This window comes from Leguminivora glycinivorella, chromosome 25, assembly GCF_023078275.1.
Source record: "Leguminivora glycinivorella isolate SPB_JAAS2020 chromosome 25, LegGlyc_1.1, whole genome shotgun sequence".
NCBI lineage: Eukaryota > Metazoa > Arthropoda > Insecta > Lepidoptera > Tortricidae > Leguminivora > Leguminivora glycinivorella.
This window is the reverse complement of record NC_062995.1, coordinates 6,432,023-6,453,914: the sequence shown is the minus strand read 5'-3', so window position 1 is coordinate 6,453,914 and position 21,892 is coordinate 6,432,023. Positions and strand designations below refer to the sequence as shown.

Genomic DNA, 21,892 nt, shown 5'->3' with positions numbered 1-21,892 from the left:
TCCAGACAAATTGAAAATCGAAAAATAAACTACCTACCTACCTCAAGTAATATTAGGCTGTATAAAAACACTGATGGTATTGTTTATTCTACTTACGTCCAGCTAGTTATAAAATGCGTTTTTCGAGTTATATTATCCTGTACACTTAAAATTATACATTAATAATTATTAAATAAAACAAAAGAACAGTAAAGGCTCGACCGGTAATTTACAATTTTTTTACACTGACTACGAACAGGAGAGATAACGGTGACATTTCATAATGTTGCCACAGTAGATTGTGCATCTACTATAGGAGTAATAATTTTCTACTAAGCTAAGTTTCATTTAGATTTATGATTTTTTTAAACATTGACTACTGTTTCTAGTACAACGAATAATATACTAAATAAATTCCCCTGGGGGTAGTTATTATCAATAAGCATCACATTCTATGCAGACAAAGAAAAGAACATCCGCGTGGAATGGTGGTGCTTGCACATGGTGTACGGGAAGTTCAATTATTATTAGAAGTTAAAGTAAATAAACTGTCATTTGTGACACAATCCGGGCTATTATGTTTCTAACTTTATCACTTATCTACGTGCAAGTACATCAGTGTGAGAGTGACAGATGTCTTATCCACGTTGATAAGTGATAAAATTGGAAGCATAATAGCCTTGCAGGAGTTGCAGGCAGCGTCACTTCATTATACCCGCCTGCTATGTTAGTCATACTTGTTATGGAGAATTTTTGGCCAAAAGCTGCACTTTTGGATGGAAGCAAGCCGCTTTGCATGGTGATAGTAGACATCATAGTAAACGATTTTTTGCGAGGATATCGAAATTTCATCCCTTAGGAAACCGAGCGTAGCGAGGTGTTTTAAGAAAATAAAAAAATTCTATCTTTTTATTGTATCGTCCGATTTTGACAAAACGTATCTCAAATGAAAGGTATTGCTTTATGTAATTTAAAAAAAAAATTAAACAAAAATTATTTTAAAAAAAGTAAGAAAAAAATAAAAAAAAGTAAATTTACGTCTCGCACTGAATAACTTCAAAGAATGACAGACAAAATGTACAATGTCGATATATGAGTTTTTTTAAATCAAAGACAGATAAATTCATAGTTGAAAACTAAAGACCGCATCGAAATCGGATTAGCATTTTTTAAGATACAAGTTGCCAAAGTTGGGAAAATTTGCTTTATATGGCCACTTTGAAATTCCTTTGCCAGAAAGTCAGAAATAATATATTTTTCTTACACAGAAAAGTACATAGTGACAGTACAACTCAAAATAAAATAAAAAATTCCGAGGATATCATAATTTCATCCCTTAGGATGACGAGCGTAGCGAGGTCTGTTACGAAAACCGAAAAAAAGATCTATTTTTTTTGTACGTCGTCCGATTTTGACAAAACATATTTCAATTGAAAGGTATTGATTTATGTAACTTAAAAAAAATATTGAAAAAAATTGGGAAAAAAATGTAAGATTTAAAAAAAAAACTTTAATTTTCGTATCACACTGAATAACTGCAAAAAACGGTAGACACGATGTATAATATCGATATATGAATTTTTAAAATTGAAGACAAATAGATTCATGATTATAAAATAAAAACCGAATCGAAATCGGATCAGTAGTTTTTAAGATACGAGTTGTCAAAGTTGGCTTAGTTTGTTTATATGGTCGCTTATAAATTCCTTAGCTAGAAAGTCAGAAACATTATATTTTTCTTACAGTTTAGAAGTATGCATTGGTAATAGACATCATAATAAACAATTTTTTACGAGGATATAAAAATTTCGTCTCTTAGAAAGCCGAGCGTAGCGAGGTCTGTTACGAAAAACAAAAAAAAAGTTTTTTTTATTGGATCGTCTTTCTAAGGGTTTCTAAGGGATGAAATTTTTATATCCTTGGAAATAATCGTTTAATATGATGTCTATTACCAATGCATACTTATAACTGTAAGAAAAATATAATGTTTCTGACTTTCTAGCTAAGGAATTTATAAGCGACCATATAAACAGACTAAGCCAACAGTGACAGCTCGTATCTTAAAAACTACTGATCCGATTTCGATTCGGTTTTTAGTTTATAATCATGAATCTATTTGTCTTTAATTTCAAAAATTTATATATCGATATTATACATCGTATCTACCGGTTTTTGCAGTTATTCAGTGTGATACGAAAATTTAAGTTTTTTTAAAAAAAAATCTTACATTTTTTTTCCAATTTTTTTCAATATTTTTTTTTAAGTTACATAAAGCAATACCTTTCAATTGAAATATGTTTTGTCAAAATCGGACGACGTACAAAAAAAATAGATCTTTTTTTCGGTTTTCGTAACAGACCTCGCTACGCTCGTCGTCCTAAGGGATGAAATTATGATATCCTCGGAATTTTTTATTTTATTTTGAGTTGTACTGTCACTATGTACTTTTCTGTGTAAGAAATAGTACATTTCGTTATAAGTGCGAGAATGACATTCTCGCACGTGTGACGAACGACGTTTTTTAATACAGTTGCGAAAAAACACTACTACTTACTTACAACGAAATAAAACAATCCGAACTATCAATTTTCCCATGGACATTGACGGATTATTTGACAATTCAAAGGCGTATTTTTTAAGCTTTTAAACTTGCGTGCATATTTTCGAGTTTGCTATTCATCTAACATAATTTATTTCATTGGGTGCCATAAAAACATAAACATTTACGATTTGGGACGATTGTTTAATGTACAACTACATTTTAATTTAATCGATCCATTTATGCCCCGACGTATTGCAAATAACGTAAAATAATTATGACAAATCGCGTAACATATTGAGGTTTTTTGAACGTGCATTAACTTAAAACATGGTAGACGCCTCTACTTTGACAGTAGAAGACGCGTTTCGTTCCAATCATGTTCTGTTTACACGACTCATTATGACCGATTTTTCAAAGTATAAACCATTTTATAAATTATGTTTAGTATGACTAAAAGTAAACAATTACATATGAAATATTAACGTTTTAAATATTAATCACTTAATAGTATGTTTATAGTTTTATTCTGTCTTAGTAAACTAGACTAATATGAAAACAGTTCGGTAAGTAGTCGTAAAATGGAACGTATATACTTTTTACGCACTAGTTCGTAAAATACAACTTCTCGCACGCTAAACAGCCAAAAAACGGGCACTTTTTGAGCAACTGTTTTAAAAAATATATTATTTCTGACTTTCTGGCAAAGGAATTTCAAAGTGGCCATATAAAGCAAATTTTCCCAACTTTGGCAACTTGTATCTTAAAAAATGCTAATCCGATTTCGATGCGGTCTTTAGTTTTAAACTATGAATTTATCTGTCTTTGATTTAAAAAAACTCATATATCGACATTGTACATTTCGTCTCGTCTGTCATTCTTTGAAGTTATTCAGTGCGAGACGTAAATTTACTTTTTTTAATTTTTTTCTTACTTTTTTTATAATTTTTTTTTTAATTTTTTTTAAATTACATAAAGCAATACCTTTCATTTGAGATACGTTTTGTCAAAATCGGACGATACAATAAAAAGATAGAATTTTTTTCATTTTCATAAAACACCTCGCTACGCTCGGCTTCCTAAGGGATGAAATTTCGATATCCTCGGAAAAAATCGTTTACTAAGACGTCTACTATCACCATGCAAAGCGGCTTGCTTCCATCTAAAAGTGCAGCTTTTTTTTAGGGTTCCGTAGTCAACTAGGAACCCTTATAGTTTCGCCATGTCTGTCTGTCCGTCCGTCCGTCCGTCCGTCCGTCCGTCCGTCCGTCCGTCCGTCCGTCCGTCCGCGGATAATCTCAGTAACCGTTAGCACTAGAAAGCTGAAATTTGGTACCAATATGTATATCAATCACGCCAACAAAGTGAAAAAATAAAAAATGGAAAAATATGTTTTACTAGGGTACCCCCCCCTACATGTAAAGTGGGAGCCGATATTTTTTTTCGTTCCAACCCCAACGTGTGATATATTGTTGGATAGGTATTTAAAAATGAATAAGGGTTTACTAAGATCGTTTTTTGATAATATTAATATTTTCGGAAATAATCGCTCCTAAATGAAAAAAAAGTGCGTCCCCCCCCTCTAACTATTGAACCATATGTTTAAAAAATATGAAAAAAATCACAAAAGTAGAACTTTATAAGTACTTTCTAGGAAAATTGTTTTGAACTTGATAGGTTCAGTAGTTTTTGAGAAAAATACTGAAAACTACGGAACCCTACACTGAGTGTGGTCCGACACGCTCTTGGCCGGTTTTTCATAACTAGTATGACTATGTTAAATCACATCATTGACAAAAATGTACTCTGTTCTGTACATACCTACAGTAGATACAGTGCCGACATCTGTACCAAACATTCTTTTTTAAATACCTACTGTAGCGCCGGCTAGCTCGGTTTTGGGGTTCGGTTTGAGGCTATAAGTGAAAATGCGTAGATAAATTCACAGTTTATTGTTCCCAGGCACGTTAATAATATTGTTACACTCATAAATCAATACTGTAAGCTAATTTGACAGGTTTGTTGCACAATCTTAGTAATTACGCACATAAACAATGTTACTCGTAACGCGCCGGTTGCCGGACTGCGCGCGAGCGGCGCGAACGTATGGTCATAGGCTCGTCCAATCCGCGAGCAGGATTAGGGCGAGGCGCGGTATTTGATTGGTGCGCTATACACTCCCCCTCCAAGTTCCCAGTACGACCCGTTGGGGACTTGGTAGCTCTATTGGACGCTAGATTACGAGGGCGACCACGTAGTCGCCGTGGCTGAACAGGCACCGATTGAATATCTTGACCTGGCGTGTATAAGGTGAGATCGCTACTATGGAACTTCCCTAGGTCAGTATTAGTTTGCCTGTCAGCTATGATATAAGAAGTTGGACTGACAATTCTTTTTATTAAATAGGGACCATCCCGTTTAGGCATAAATTTCTTGGTCAAACCTTTAGAAGCATTACTAAGCAAATGTGTGCTAACCAGCACAAGGTCATTGACGGAAAATATAGGTGCAGGTCGACGATGCTGGTCTACATCGGTTTTCTTTTGATCCTGCTGTCGTTCTACTCTTGCTTTTATAGCGTCCCAGTTATTGAGAAATCTGTTTAGGTATGGAGTAATTTGTGGAATAAAGTTTTCCTTTGCCAGAATAGCCTTCAAATCACGTTGAGCGTCAAATGGTGTTCTCATTTCACGAGCGAACATTATTTGAGCTGGACTACATCCCGTCGTGGCGCATACGGCACTATTCATTGAGAACCTGATCGCTGGCAGGAAGTTGGGCCACGTACGATGATTAGTCTTCACTAAAATAGAGAGTTGTGTTTTAAGGTCTCTATTTTTCCGTTCCGCAGGGTTGGCCTCGGCGTGATATAGTGGAATTAAGTTCTGCTTAATTCCCAGTAAAAACATTGTCTGCTGCATTACCGCTGATATAAATTGAACTCCGTTGTCCGAGATGATTCTTCTTGGGAAACCATACCGTAGGAAGTACTGCTCGATAAGAGCTGGAGCACAGACTTCTGCCGTGGCGTCCTTGAGGGCTATCAGCTCTACCCAGCGTGTAGCCGTGTCCTCGATGAGCAGCACCCATTTCTCTCCATCATCTCCTTCAGGTAGAGGGCCAAAGAGGTCTATAGCTAGCACCTCTCCTCTTTGATTAAGCACTGGGGTCTGTAATAGTCCCATTGGCTTCTGGTTACTTATCTTATAACGTTGGCATTCTTCGCATTGTTTTAGATATTCCGTGATGTACTTTCGCATTCCTGTGAAGTAATACTTTTGACAAATGCGTGCGAGAGTCCTTTCTACGCCCTGATGACCAGCTGTTGGAGCGTCGTGGTACTCTTTTAAGACGGCCTCCTTCATAGAGTGAGGTATTACCAGCTGCGCTTCCTCAGACTCAGAGTTGGGATTGTAATAGTAAAGGACCCCCTGGGCCATGACATATCCTCTCTCTAGCCATCTGGTTGAGTTTATGAGATCAGAGTCTTCCAGGTCTTGAATAATCTTGGCGACCTCTTGATCTTCGAGCTGAGCAGTACGTAGTTCCGTCGGGTTAATTTGTGGAATATCTATAATAACAGAGCAGACTCCACAATCTTCTTTGGAGTTTTCATCGCAGACGGGTCGACTCAAGGTGTCTGCTATGACATTGGCCTTTCCAGGTGTATATTCATACTTGATGTCAAAACCTTGCAGTTTAAGTGCCCACCGGATAAGGCGACCACTTGGTGACTTGTGAGTCAACAGCCATTTCAACGGCTGATGATCTGTCTTCACTAAAACTGAATGACCATCTATATAGGGCCGGTACTTCTCTACCGCCCAGATTACAGCCAGGCACTCCCTCTCGGTTGTACTGTATCTTCTTTCTGCAGCAGTGAGCAGTCGACTGGCGTACTCAATGGGACGCTCATCTTTTCCTTCGCCTTGCATAAGGCAAGCTCCAAGAGCGTAATTGCTTGCGTCCGTCCGCAGAATAAAGGGTTTGCTGTAATCCGCTTGCACCAATATCGGAGCAGAAGTTAGTCTGGTTTTGAGCTCTGTAAAGGCCTGTTGTTGCTCATCTTGCCATTTCCATGGTTCATTTTTCTTGGTTAGCTTGGTAAGCGGTTGAGCTACCGCTGAGAAATTTGGAACAAACTTTCTAAACCAAGCACAGGTTTGAAGAAATGTCCGGAGATGTTTGAGATTAGTTGGCTCTTTCATGGCTGAGATAGCTTCAACTTTCCCATTATCTGGCTTTATACCGTCTGAGGTGATGAGGTGACCAAGGTACTTGACCTCTTTGCAAGCAAAAACACATTTTTCTCGGTTTACTCTTAAGCCAAACTGATGCAGCCGTTCGAACACAAGTTGCAGGTCTTGCAGGTGTTTCTCGAAGCTGTCAGAAATAACCAGGAGATCATCCAGGTAAGCTAAAACTGTAGTGTTTTGCAGGCTGGCACCGGATTTGAACTTATCCATCAACCGCTGGAATGTCGCAGGAGAGTTCTTTAGCCCAAATGGCATGCGTAGAAAACGGTATGTACCAAATGGTGTGATCACCGCTGTCTTATCTCGATCAGCTGGCGTCACACTTACTTGCCAGTATCCGGATCTCAGATCTAGGGTACTTATGTAACACTGTCTTCCGGTCGACTGTAGCAGCTCATCAATTAAAGGTAAGGGATAGTTATCTGTCTTGGTGATACTATTCAGCTTTCTGTAATCAGCACAGAATCTGACAGTATTATTCTTCTTAGGGACAAGCACAGCCGGTGAAGTCCAAGCAGATTCACATTCCTCTATTATCCCTTCCTGGAGCATCTTCTCAATCTCTGCTTTCATAATTTCCTTCTTCGCAGGTGTGAGCCGGTATGGAGGTACAGATATAGGTGCATGATCTCCTGTGTCAATGTGATGTTCCACAATGGGAGTGGGCGCTCCCCCTAGACTGAAGACTGCGCTATTCCTCTGTAACACTTCGGCTAATTCCATCTTTTCACCTTCGCTGAGCATTGATCCTTCTTCAGCATGAAGTATATTGCTTGCAGCAAGTGACAATTGTACTGGTATGTCATTTTCATACTGTATGGGATACTTATCCCCTCCTGGAAAGCACCAAGTATTGGTGTTAAAGTCCAAGTCGAGCCGAGAGGCTTTTATAAAATCAACTCCCAGTAAAGTATCATTTTCTTGGGCTTCAGGTAAGATCAGGAACTCTTGAGGTATTATCCTATCCTTCACTTTGACATCCAAGGTAATTTTGAGCACATTTTTAATTTGAGGTATACCATCCGCTAGTGTAAATCTCATTTGCTTCTCGCAGAACTGTTGACCTTTCTCAAGTAACAGTGAGTAGAGCTTCTGACTTGCCATGCTTCTCTTTGCAGCTGTATCCACTAATGCAGTACCTCTCATATTCAGGATTTCAATTCCTAAAAGTGGCCGGTGATGTCTGTTTACATAATCCTCATAGGAGTCAAATAAATCCAACACCGGGTCCTCGGAAGCATTCTGGTCCTTTAGGTCTCCAGGTGCAGACTCCTTGGAGCACTCAACCTTCTGGGCTGGTGCTGAAAAATCCACAGCTGAAAATATAATCTTCTCACAGGATGTGGCAGACATATTTATATTGTGATCCACAGATGACATACTGTTGCTACTTATATTGTGACCATTTGTATTTCTGTTATCAGCTGATCCTAAAACAGCTGTAGGCAACCTAGATTTAACGTCAATGACCTGCTCTGACCTTACAGGGATATTACTAGTATTGGACACGGGACAAAATGACAGATCCTTACTATGGGAATCATTAACTTGTTTATCACTGTTATCAATAAGGGACTTTGCAAATAGTGTGCACGGCTGTTGAATGACTACGGGGTCATCCGGAGAGCTGGAGGGAGCGCAGGGCGTCACCAACCTTGCTACTAAACCGTCACCAAAGAAATTTGCAGGAAGTGCATTTTGAAAATCAGTAAGAGACAAACAGGTCTCGTCAAGTTTATCATTTTGAACTTTAGGTATAGTGATAAGAGAACTACTCACCGGGGAAAGCTTCTTAGTCTGCTTACCAGTGCCCTTACACCCTGGATTGGACGAATCCATGTTGCAATTGACAGTACAGAATGAGGCATTACATTTTTCGCAATTTGCGCGTATAACGCCTATTTGACCACATCCATAACAACGCAAAACATTAACATCTGATGCCTTATTATTATTATTATCACTAGACGTACTAGAGTCTTTAATTAACTTGCGACATTCTTCTTTTACGTGACCGAAACGTTTACAATACCCGCACTTCTTATTATACGACTTAGATTTCGCGGCGGACGCGGCACTGTTGTTATCACTGTTATCATCGAAACGCCGCGGCGGAGGCGCGCGGGGCTCGCGGGGAGCGCGGGGCTCGCGGAGCGGAGGCGCGGCGCTCGCGCTCGCTGTGGCAGCGGCGCGCGGCGGCGGTGTCTTTGATGTGTTGACGAGACGACTTTGCGATGGCGAGGCGTGGCTCACGTTCTCGTTCAATGATTCTTCTACAGCACGCGCCTTTTGTAAGAGAATTTTGAATGTTGCGCACTCTTCTCTTTTGATACGCTTGCGGATACGCTTGTGTAGAAGTCCGTATACCATGTCTAACTGGATTTTCTCAGTTAACTCGTTGCGCGGCAATTTTGCAAATAGCACGCGGCACTTTGCTACATAAATATGCGTGTTTTCGTCGCCTTGAGGTGTTGCATATAAGTCGCGGTATATGCGCGGCGGAGCTCGATTGTCTCCGTAGGTATAGCGCAAACTGTCCAAAACATCGGCCCATGACTTAGTTTCTACTTTAATTCCTTGCCACCAATCTGCGGCTGCATGTGTCAACAGCATTGATAAGCCTCGGATGGCGTTATCATCCGAAACGTTTGCACAATCCTTGTATGCTTCAATGGCGTCGATAAAACCTTCGATGGACTCTTCAGGATCTCCAGCGAATCGGGCTTTGCAGCGCGAGAAATTTCCTCCTTCTGCAGGAAACGGTGTCGAGGCAGATGACGGGTTTCTAGTGGTCGTGATGACACTCTCCAGCAGTTCCCTGAAGGCGTTGGTCTGCGACCGTTGTAACGACTCCACTAGCGTCGTGACGTCATCCCTCGTGAACGAACCTTCGCGAGCGATCTCGGCGTCCTCGCGCGTCGGCGTCGGCGTCGACACACGTTGGTGTCTCTTTGATTTTGGCGGCATGTTAAAACACTTTTAATGTTTATTTTTACGAATCACGGCACAAAATTTTCACTATACACTTAATAGCCTCACACTTGGGCAGCCATTTTGTAGCGCCGGCTAGCTCGGTTTTGGGGTTCGGTTTGAGGCTATAAGTGAAAATGCGTAGATAAATTCACAGTTTATTGTTCCCAGGCACGTTAATAATATTGTTACACTCATAAATCAATACTGTAAGCTAATTTGACAGGTTTGTTGCACAATCTTAGTAATTACGCACATAAACAATGTTACTCGTAACGCGCCGGTTGCCGGACTGCGCGCGAGCGGCGCGAACGTATGGTCATAGGCTCGTCCAATCCGCGAGCAGGATTAGGGCGAGGCGCGGTATTTGATTGGTGCGCTATACTACAAAATAAATAGTAAAATAAAAACGCATTATTGACATGCTATTTATTAGTCGTTAAAAATTAAGTTACAAATTAAATTTCTATTTCTAAATATTTGATTGTCTCGCTTTTCAAAAGCCGTTCAGGTCACTCGGCCTAATTTATGTCTTCTTAGATTTCAGATTATTCAAATGTCTAAATCCCTTTAGATGGTCTTCTCTATTGCGTACATCCTTTGGTACTCTGCATTCGCAAACGAGACACCGCAATTCTCCTTCTATCTCTTCATAAGATTCATTAACATCAACGGTACTTTTCTTGTCGTTTATTTCAGTTTTGTCCGTGTTGTTATTCTCTTTGTTTTTCTCAGTTTTGTCTTCTTTAGGTTTAGCGCTTCTAACATTGTTGGTTCTTCGTAATTTGTGATGTTGTGATTGCTTGTGTTTTGATAGGTTTAAATTGTTGATTTTCTGGTTGCACAGTATGCAGTGGCTGAATATTTCGTTTACCTGAAATTCACAAAAGTATGTTATAAATTATAAACAAAGTTCTTTTGCCCGTGTGGTGACGGGTTGAGAATTTAACCACCCCCTTTCTTCCCGTGGGTGTCGTAGAAGTCGACAATGTGGGTTAAATTGAGGCGTAGGCGAGAGGCTGACAAACTATCACTGCAATGTTCAAGAGTGGCACTGAAACTTGAATAGTTTCATGTGCTCTGGCTAGCTCTTTACGGGATACGGGCATCATTTTATGTATGTATGTAAGTTTTGCACTGTGCAAACCACAAGAAAAAATAAAATTATCTTCGCTATACTTTAGCTATCGAGCGATAAAGAAATTTCAAAGAAGACTTTTAGTAGGTATATTATTTATATGCACATTACTTGGCAAAATGACAGCGCCGATTGTCAGTTCAGTAGTTTAGTTTTAAACTACTTATTTTTTTTTGAAGTTTTAAATTAGGTTGGAAACAAGTAAATAATAAATACATACCTTCCTTACGTATTCGCCATCATTTCCAATTTTAACGACAGCACTCATGTGATTCAAACTGTATTTGTGTTCTTCCCAATCTTCTTCATTAAAAGTAATATCACAAACTATGCATTCAATGTCATCAGTTCTATAAATTCTGTGGAAACTGTGGAAATGATCACTATACACATTTACAGTATCGTCATGCATCTTTATAAATATTCTGTAGTGTGATTCTTTCATTTGGTATTGATTTTCAGCATCCATAAATTTGCGCAGTTCTTTTTCGTAGGGCGCCCTTACTGCTTTTGCTTTCCGTTCAATAATTTCTTTTCCATTTTTATTTATCATAGTACCAATCTCATTTAGACCTCCATTTTCTGTCGCATCTTTAGTTTGAGGAAGAGTTTTTACCCAACGGCTTGTTGTATGCAAAACTGAATTTGCAGGTGGATTAGTGGCATTTTTGTTAGTGATCATGGTATTTTTAGGATTATCGCCTTTATTTAAAACTTCGTCTTTACTTTCCGCGCCCACATCGTTGGTTGCAGAACTGGCAACCGGTGGCATGACTTTTGTTGCTATATTATCTGCGATGTGTTCTGCTTGGAGTTGTATAGCTTTATTTACCACGTTGTTATTAACATTAACAATCTCTTCAACTACTTTCATGTATTGTTCATCTTTCTTGTCACTAGTTTCTATTTTATCAACCTTGTTATCAGCATTTTTCGCCTCGTCATCGTCGCCAACGTACGCTTTCATCAGCTCGGACAACAGATTGTCATGCATCACAGCGACTCGATGTTCTTTTGTCTTCTCATGGTCTTCATCGACAACCGTCGCACAGTTAGCGCAGAAGCGGCCAGTCTGCGCGGCGAGGGGAGGGGGGACCGAGGAGATGAGCGCGTGAGTGCGCATCGTGGCGACGCGAGCGATGCGCGCGTTTGTTTCGTGCTTGACGCTCGCGTTGTGCTCGCGAGCGAATGCTGCTGGCACATTGATGGCGCATATGTGGCATGTGTAGGTGACATCTGATAGTTCTGGGACTTCTGGAACTGGAAAACGGTTGATTAGGACATTTTACTTCTGTATGTGGACAAGTTACTGATACCTTTGGAATACTTAGGTCGATTAAGAGATTTTATTGATATCTGTGGACAATTTCTCCATACTTCATACACAAAATTGTAATTTTCAACGGTATTTATGATATCTGCAGGCTATTTAACCACAGTGACCTTGACACTTGACAATTCTGTGCCTACTTGTTTGATAAGTAACATTATTACTCAGCGTCAGCATTTTCCTTGCTGAACAGGCAGCCGGGCGACGACTGTCACTGTTGTGAAATAGGCCATTGTATTATGTATTGATAAAAACTTAGATTGACAATTCATAGTTCTGTCTCGCTCACACGTTATAACCTCGAATAGGCTATTGTCCCGGATTTGTAAGTTCACATTTTTGACACATTTGTTTTGAAGTATGTTGCGATGTGGCTAAGACGAATCGTTTGCCAAATCTAACGATTAATTTCGAATAGGTTGAATCGATTAGGCTCTATGTGCAAGGAGGCGCATAAACAAATATAAGATTTCTATCAAGTTACTGAAATGTCATTTGAATCGAAATGACAATTCTGCCACATCACTAGTTTAAAAATAAAAATGAATGATAAATGACATAATAAGGAAATCCAGCCGGCGTATCATGCTGCTAATTTTATCACTTATCCACGTGGATAAAGCAACCGTCACGCTTTAGCAAGTATGTCAGTGTGAGAGTGACAGATGTCTTATCCACGTGGATAAGTGATAAAATTGGCAGCATGATACGCCGGCTGCAAGATAAATTAATATCGTAAAATACTCACTAACGAAGATCCGCAAAAATGTAACATGTGTTATATTATGTTTATAGTAAGCGAAATATTGTTTTTAAGTACTTGATTTTTTTAAATGTTATTACAGGATTTTATTTAAAATTTCATTAGGTTGCGCGAGTTTACGTATTGTGGACGCTGTCATGTGTCAAAAAGAGGTTCTTACAGCTCTGGGACAATAGTTTCCTACTAGTAAAATCAGCTTCTTTTTAATAACTGTCAAAACGATTTGCTATAATAGTATGGAACTACTATGAAATACTGAGGAGTGACATCACGGTCAAATTATTTACTTTATATAATGATATACTCTTTGACTTATTAAATAGAAATTATGTTTAAAAATAACTACTGTCCATATTTTACGTCTAATTATGTGGTGCTTTATTTCGTTCATTGCATAATAGTTATTTGTTTTACAAGGGGGCAAAGTTGTTGTTTAACCGCACGTGCCAATATTGATACCCGAGCAGGCGAAAGATTCCAATATTGATCCGCGAGCGTAGCGAGTGGTTCAAAAAGTGGAATCTTGAGCGTTGCGAGAGGTAAATTCTACCAGCCAGCTTTAGACATCAAGTTAAATTACTTTGCACTCTTGAAGCTAAAACGCAATCTTGCTATCTGTTTTCGAATAGCAAAGTAAGCCTTTACCATTTGGTGTGGTGAAGAATATTTTATTTTAAGTATAGGAAACTAGCCTATTCCTACCTGTGTGTTCCTTGATGACCTGGAACTGGAAGTGTTCCTTCTTCAAGAAGTCGTTGCTATGGCTCCGCAGAGGCAGCAGCGCCAGATCTATGTCGTCGAGTCGTATGGAGTACGTCGTCATTCTGAAACTGTGCGGGATAAATAAAATTAACTTAAAATTTAAACAATTTTAAATAGTAGAACACTATTTCTTGTTCCCGTCTACTGAGACACAGAAAACCAGCACTGGCTTTCTGTGCACTGGCACAGAAAACCAGTGCCTAAACAAAATACAAGTGTTGCGATACAAATAATGTATTTAATCTAATTACCTACTCGTATAGCCCTCTATATTGCTGTGCCCTTACCGGGTGCAATAAATGATTCTATTCTATTCTATTCCATAAAAACTCAATTAATAAAATTGATAATTGAGTCATATCATTGCAAATGAAGGATTCCAAGTTCCAGGTACCTAAGTTTACCAGAAGCGTAGCGTGTGCATTTTTCTATTCCTCTTTGTTTACACGCCTTACGCCTCCCGCATAGCGACATCTACCGTAAGAATGTGAAAGTGTCTCAAACACGGGCAGAGAGTAGAACGAGGAATCCTAAATATACACGTGTTGATTTTGTATTGTCGACTGCTGTAATGTCGACAATTGAACAACTGCTGACTATCGACACAAACATATAAACAACCGGTCAAGTGTTTTGCAGTCCGATTCCGAAACAAATTTTGTTAAACATACAACAGTTTTAATGGGCTACTTGACTCTTTTTTAAAGTCTCTCTTATATTGTTAATAATTAGTAATTACTGTTCAATGAACCAAAAAAAATTGCTATATTTTAAAGTATACTTATTTAATTAGGCAAAAACAACATCAGCCATGTTAGTCTACAGAGTGGGGCCTGTAACAAAGGCGAAGAATTGAACTGTAGGCTATTCTCCTTATACTGATCAACATTTGTTCAGTGACTTTTAAAAATTATGGTCTTTAAATTTTTAATTTTTCATACAAAATAAATATTAGCTTCAATGTACGCCATTATTGTTGTCATTGACGTTGTCTGTCACACTTTAGACTTAACAGAATTCGCAATACATTACCTCTTAGAAAAAACTTTCAAGGGTGATAAAAATCAAAATACAAGTTATTTTTAAAAGTCGCCGAACAAATGTTGATCAGTATAAGGAGAATAGCCTAGAGTTCAATTCTTCGCCTTTGTTACAGGCCCCACTCTGTATAGATTATTTGTGCTTGTCGTCATTCTGCTGGAAAACGACATTTTCTGACATTTAAGTATAAGGCACATGATAAAACGTCTATAAGGTTTGTTAAAAATATTAATATCTATAAGGCTTTCAAGTAATTAAAATTATATAAAATGCCGCGAGTTTTCTAAAACCTCTGGCAAAGCACACTGAATTAAAAGGTTATTACACACACATGTAGGTTTTAAATTTAGTTATTAAACATTGTGAAGAAGGAAAAATGGAAACTAGACTATACATATTTGATATTTGCAGGTTCTAAAGACCTTCCAAGTTTTGCTACATATTGTATAGATGGAAAAAACCATGAGCTGTGGCAAATGCCGGGATAACGCAAGGAGGGTGATGATGACGAAAAAAACCTGCATGTGTTATATAATAGCAGAGAAAAGAGACTAGAATAGTAATATCTCAAAAATGCAAGTCAAATACTCTAACCCCTGAGCCAAAAAACGAGGTGCCGCCGCCTCAAAATATTGAATCATATTCAGATATGGTTACTCGGCAATGTAATTAATTATTATCTCACTAGACGGCACTTTTAAACATTGAAAATAGCGCCATCTGTAAATAACTCGAAAACTAAGAGGTACCAGCGACGATAACTCGCGTTAAGTAGGCCGTGTAGCGATGTACTGAGTTACCAATCTTCCTTTATTTATCTATGATAATAGGCTAGTTTCCTACTAGTCAAATCAGCTTCTTTTTAAGGAATTACTATGAAATAAATACTGAGGAGTGACTTCACGGTCAATTCATTTACTATATATTTTTCTCTTTGACTTATTAAATATAAATTATGTATATCCTCGTAGCGCCTACCATACAAAATTTTTGCTAGGGAATTTTGATTCTTATTGTACTTGAGATTGAATTCAATTTCATTTGTTCGAAAAATATAAAATTAACATACAAAATAAATTATATTTTATTTGTTTACATGAAAGTTAAAATTCCATTGAAACCAAATGTACTTCAGAAAGTACATTGGGCGCCAAGGGGATATAACTACTGTCCATATTTTCTTTTAATTATATGGTGCTTTATTTCGTGCACTGCATATTTTTTTTAAGTATAGGAAAGTAGCCTATTATATTGTATTATATATACCTAATGTTATAATTAAGTGGTCAAACAAATTTTTACTAGAAGAACTTTCCTCACACAGTTTCCTTGCAGATCGAGCAAAATATATTATATAGCAAAATGTAGTATGTTCTTCCTACTCCGAATGACCTTAACACAAATAAATAAATGAACGGTATATATACTCTGTCAAATAATTCTGTGAGTAAATAAGAACAAAGAAAACTATAGGTATCCTTTTCTCTAGCACCCTAAAGAAAAGGATACATATAGTTTTCTTTGTTCTTATTAAATGACAGACTTGTTTGACAAAGGATAGTATGTACCAACCTGCTCTATTAATATCCAAATTGTCACCAGCACACACCCGACCACACTGACCACCGGATTCAAACTAACTGATAACAAAATTCTTCTTAACAACTCATAAATACAACTTCTAAACGACTCATTACCGTTTTCTTACAATTACAACCCTTATTACTAAGCTTATAAGTGATATAAGTCTTTAAATGAAACGATAGTTAAAGCGTTTTGGTTCTGAGTACTCATATTACAATAACATTAAAGGTATAGATTAACTGTACTTAGGATTTAATGAACATAATCCCTTCTAGAATGTTTTGAAATGTTTAGGGACCCTTCTTACTAGGAAACCTTAATCTAATTTAATAATAAAAGTTTTAATTGAATATTATCAGTGAAGATCGTGCTAGTTTAAATCAATATATTAATCTCATTTATATTAATACATATATGTCAATAATTTCAAATTAGGAAATGAAATCTGTGTTTTTTTTTTCATAGGTATTAAATATCTGAATATTTCTAATTTTCTAACCTTCAAATCAAGAGTGAACAGGTATCTTCTGGGCGAGCTCACTCCATCGTAGGCCACGTCTTTGCCTTTGGCCTTAGTCTGTGGCCAAGAGTAAGCCCATTTATAATAAATAAAAAAAAAAGGCAGAAACGTGTGCAATCGCTGCATGTGGAGCTTAGAATAAAATATTGTATTTATCTCTGTCTGTTTTGTAATTTTTTTTCGCAATACTTTCCTCGTTACTACTCCGTCTTTAAGTTTTTATAATTAATGTTAAATATTAACAGATAGTGAAAACGTTGTGTGGTGAATTATTGGGTATTTTATTTTACACGTGGTGATTTTTTTCTCACACTTAACTGTAACTAGTATAAATTTATTCCATTCCGGACTGTGGAATACCTTATTAATGAAATAATAACAGTCATTGCTTTGCTAATTCACGATTGGTATACGTAATATAGTATTTTTCAGTACAGATGGTGTTTTTTTTACGCACTAGTGCGAGAAGTGGTTCATTATATGCCAGGTCGAAACTTCGGAGGGCCCTCTGTACTGAAAAACGTCGTTCAATACACGTGCGAAAAGGGAATTCGTAACTCGTGTCGATTTAAACTCCCTTCGGTCGTGTTTTAATTTATCGTCACTCGTTTCGAACTTCCTTTTTTCGCACTTGTATCGAAATGTACTATTATGCAACAGGCGTTTAAAGGAGGTCAAAGAAGACGAGTGGCGTGGGTAACAATTTGAGGCGAAGCCGAAAATTGTTATTATATAAGACGCCACGAGCATTTTTTGACTCAGTTAAACACCGTTGCATACAGTACTTTTTCTACGACCATGCACTTAGTTATTAATAGTTTTTTTTGAATAACTTTCGTGAAATTCACACTTCCTGTAGGTATTTTGACGCAAAGGTTTGCACTGTCAGCTCAGCTGCCCAAAGCCTTCACGCGCACGCGCGCAGTATCGTTATAACAATGCGTTGCCATGGTTACAGAGCGCTTTAGATACTGCGCGCATGCGCGGAAAGCCGGCGGACGCTGGCTTTAGGGAATAGACTTTTATGTAGGGTTATAAAGATTTATGCAAAATTACGGAACCCTGCAATCACTTTTATCCAATTCAGATTTTATAAATGTATTAAAGTTTATCAATTAATTGTTAATTGATAACTACCACAATTAGTTAAGGACGAAAGGCCCATTAAGTAAATAGTTTCAACTAATTATTGAGGATTAAGGGGTGATGCTGACAGGATGCAGACGAAATGCAAAATATTTATAGGTAACTAGCTTTTGCCCGCGGCTTCGCTCGCGTTAAATTAAAAAAAACCGGCCAAGTGCGAGTCAGACTCGCCCACCGAGGGTTCCGTACAAACTTTCTTTCAAACTACCTAGTAAAAATAATCTCATATTTTCATATAACTCTAATGACTTGACTAGAAGACAAAAGTATAGGCACTAATGTAGTATTATAGTGTATAGCGCCATCTCCCGGTCAATTTGCTAACTAATTTGCGCGACCTGGTTTTTCAGGGATAATTCTTTATAATGTTAACCGATTTAAACAGTTTTTACTTTATTGGACAGAAGATGGTTTACGTAACATCTCGTATTAATTTGAAGTACGATATACACCCGCAAGGGTGGGTAAATTGAAAGTAAAAATCTGAAAAGTTTTTTGTGAATTAAAAAAAAAGTATTCAAAATACAAACACGATTATATTTTTCCTGTAATATATAGCATAAAACCAATGTTTACTAAAATTTTCATAATTTTTCGTTGGTAAACTTCGGAGATAAGGGGGGGGAACGGTATTTTTTTTTATATTTTCCTTCAAAATTCTTTTTTTCCCACAACAAAAAAATTATAAAAAATAGCTTATTTACGTTCAATTTGAGCTCTTTCCAACGATACCCCACTTGACCTAGTAACTTGAAATTTACAGTTTGCCCCCCTTTCATTTTGGCCATTTTCTACAATTAAAATTAATATATTTAAAAAAATTATACTTTCTATTTGTAGAGGTTTACAATGTTCACAACTGTTCCAAATTTCAAGTTGATAGCATTAGTAGTTCTCGAGATATTTAGGAATGTGACAGACGGACAGACAGACGGACAGAGTCGCACCATAAGGGTTCCTGTTGTACCTTTTTGGTACGGAACCCTAAAAATGCGGAATGGCCCATACAAACTTCCACCCACCCCCCATTGTAGTGACGGGGGGTTAGAAAGAGACAAAAAGTAGCCTATGTCACTCTCCATCCCTTCATCTATCTCCACTTAAAAAATCACGACAATTCGTCGTTCCGTTTTGCCGTGACAGACTAAAATGGGAAATTATGTGTGTATCTGACTGTTTGTTTGTCCAAACAGTCACACACATTTTAAAAGACAGCAACAGACAGACAGACACGTCAAACTTAACTCTATAAGTCTATAATATATGTTTACGTACACCATGTATTTGTAACAATGTTTTTAATTTTCTATTATGTGTTAGCGTCACTAAAAATACCTCACACACATAAGTCTGTAATTGTACAGCGTGTGGATTCCATACGGGCGAATAATGTACCCAGTTATAGTATCTGATGGTACGAATCGTATAGGATAATCATTTTGTTAAAAAGTGTTATTAATTAAGAGTAATTAATTTTTGAAATCTGGCCAAGCACCAATGTACACGGTGTACACCATCCAATTAATTTGACATGACATGAACGTCATGTCGTAATGACGTTTAGGTAGGTACGCTAATTGATGTGGACATAATACATTGCGTGCTGAATTGAGTCAAGTAAGTCAAGTCAAGTTGGGTTCCTTAGATCCGATACTAATCGTCATTAAGATATTCGCCCGTATGGAATACACACGCTGTATAGTATTCGTCATTGCTTGTTTGAAGGGACGGAACGGAATGTACAAACATCGGAACTAAATAATACAAAACTCCACATTGTATTTAATAACGCTTACATGCAATACAACGTATACGATTTATCAATGATCGTATTTCGCTGAATCACGATAAAGTAAGACTAGGCAAACATTCAACGCTTAGGCAGGGGAGGCAATTTACCGCGCCAGTGTTGCTAGTTCAGAATGAGTAGTTAGGTCAAAAAGTGTGTCCACATGAGAGGTCATTGTTTGGGCTGGTGTCCCTCTCGCACTTACTGACAATGTCAACATTATTCAGTGACGTCATCACTGTCATACATTGGGGATACCAGTCAATTTTCAAAGTTACTACCAAATCTACTAATACCCATTTGAACATATTTTTTAATTATACAAATCTTTGATTTATTGGCATCAAAATAATTACATTATAATTATTTTCCAATTCTTTGAAATATATCGAAACCCTAGTTTGAATATAACACTAAAATAATATAAGAAGTTATAAAGTCAGGTAATATACAGATAAAAATACTACTACTATGGTAACCTCATTAACACTGGCCACACGTGCGAGAGGGACACCAGCCCAAACAATGCCCTCTCATGCGGACCGTTTTCGCTAGTCTGATACGATCACCTTTCTGTCTCAGCGATAAGGTTCAATTTAGTATGGCAAAAAATGTGATTCCACAATCTAGTTTAATAATTCTAAATCTATGTGCTAGTTATAATATCGCGGCGCATCCATACTAATATTATAAATGGGAAAGTGTCTGTTTGTTTGTCCGTCTTTCACGGCAAAACGGAGCGACGAAGCGACATGATTTTTTAGGTGGAGGTAGTTGAAGGGATGGAGAGTGACATAGGCTACTTTTTGTCTCTTTCTAACGTAAGCGAAGCCGCGGGCAGAAGCTAGTATTGATGTCACTACAAATAACTCTCATTTACTGATGCATGGAGTTACCTACAATTAACCCTTTACTTACCTCTACTTATTCCTCTATTTGATAGGAGTTACATTATGTTTTTTTTTATACTACGTCAGTGGCAAACAAGCATACGGTCCGCCTAATGGAAAGCGGTCACCGTAGCCTATGGACGCCTGCAACTCAAGGGGTGTCACATGCGCGTTGCCAACCCATTAGAAACTTGTACATTCCCCTTTGCTGTGTTAAGTAGATACACAGCAAAAAGGAGTGTACAAGTTCTAAGGAGGGTTTGGGTTGCCGACGACTCAAAGGAAAATAGACGGAACAAATAGTTCCGTAGGTCCTTCCTCCGCCGGCACACCGCATCCTCGTTGAGCTCTGGCAGCCTTACTCACCGGTAGGAACACAACACTATGTTTGATGTCTTTGGCTTTACAAACTGTATTATTAACTGTACCTGTTGTTTCCAGGTGATGGGCTTCGGTCTGTTCCTGATGGATTCAGACGCTTGCAACATCAACCGCCTGGACCAGAAGAAAAAGATCCGCCTCGATCGCATCGATAGGATCTTCAAGGTAAAACTGTTAACTCTTCTTCCTGCCACATTCCCATTTTCAATTGGGGTCGGGCCTCCTTGTACGTAGGCGCCAGGACCGTCTGTTCTGGGTTGTCGTTGGTGAGATGTTCACTATGTTCAGGGCTTTTAGATCCTTCTCGATTCTAGTCCACCGGGTAGAAAGTGCCTTTGCCACGGGGTTTTGTTCGGATATTTAAAGCTGTCTTCACGGAGTAGTCATCGCCTCTTCTGTTTATATGACCGAACCAGCGGAGTCGGTTCTCTTTGAGCAGATAAAACTGTTTACTATAACTGTATAACTTTGTTCCAATTTAATATCATTAGAATAGAATAGAATAGAATATACTTTATTTAACATCAAATTGGACAAATACAAGGTGTAGAGGTACATACAAGACAAACTAGATGCTAAATGGGATCCCACTCAGCATGTTGCCACGGCAAGCCGAGGCGCTGATTGGAATATGATCGAACTGAAGCGCTGGTGGCCTAGCGGAAAGTACGTGCGACTTTCGTTCTGGAGGTCGCGGGTTCGAACCCCGGCTCGCGCCAATAAGTTTTTCGGAATTTTCGTGCGAAATGTCATTTGATATTTACCAGTCGCTTTTCGGTGAAGGAAAACATCGTGAGGAAACCG

At 38.0% G+C, this 21,892-nt stretch overlaps 2 protein-coding genes across 4 annotated transcripts in view; one reads left to right on the top strand and one right to left on the bottom strand.

Moving 5' to 3' along the window:
* LOC125239184 (cytoplasmic FMR1-interacting protein) overlaps window positions 1–21,892 on the top strand; it is a 138,529-nt gene that overhangs the window by 62,424 nt on the left and 54,213 nt on the right. Inside the window, exon 7 of the mRNA XM_048146699.1 lies at window positions 21,149–21,253. Coding sequence (XP_048002656.1) covers window positions 21,149–21,253 — 105 coding nt within the window. The remainder of the gene's footprint in view (window positions 1–21,148; window positions 21,254–21,892) is intronic.
* On the bottom strand, window positions 10,165–21,264 carry LOC125239181. Of its 3 annotated transcripts, none has more exons than XM_048146695.1 (4): window positions 21,136–21,264; window positions 13,678–13,805; window positions 11,103–12,142; window positions 10,165–10,618 (listed from the first exon to the last, which is right to left on the bottom strand). In XM_048146695.1, exons 2-4 carry the CDS (start codon window positions 13,796–13,798, stop codon window positions 10,271–10,273), a joined length of 1,509 nt encoding a protein of 502 aa, XP_048002652.1. In that variant the 5' UTR covers window positions 13,799–13,805; window positions 21,136–21,264; the 3' UTR covers window positions 10,165–10,270. The 3 variants fall into 3 exon arrangements, with proteins under 3 accessions (XP_048002652.1, XP_048002651.1, XP_048002653.1); XM_048146694.1 differs by lacking the exon at window positions 21,136–21,264 and adding an exon at window positions 16,351–16,423; XM_048146696.1 differs by lacking the exon at window positions 21,136–21,264 and adding an exon at window positions 16,351–16,411 and having other exon boundaries at window positions 13,678–13,799.

Excerpts from the sequence above, each read along its gene's own strand:
- LOC125239181 (XM_048146695.1), bottom strand. The coding sequence starts at position 13,798 with ATGACGACGTACTCCATACGACTCGACGACATAGATCTGGCGCTGCTG. Across the intron at positions 12,143-13,677 it reads GGTCATCAAGGAACACACAG|TTCCAGAAGTCCCAGAACTA; the intron begins GTAGGAATAGGC and ends ACCGTTTTCCAG. Across the intron at positions 10,619-11,102 it reads ATGGCGAATACGTAAGGAAG|GTAAACGAAATATTCAGCCA; the intron begins GTATGTATTTAT and ends TGTGAATTTCAG.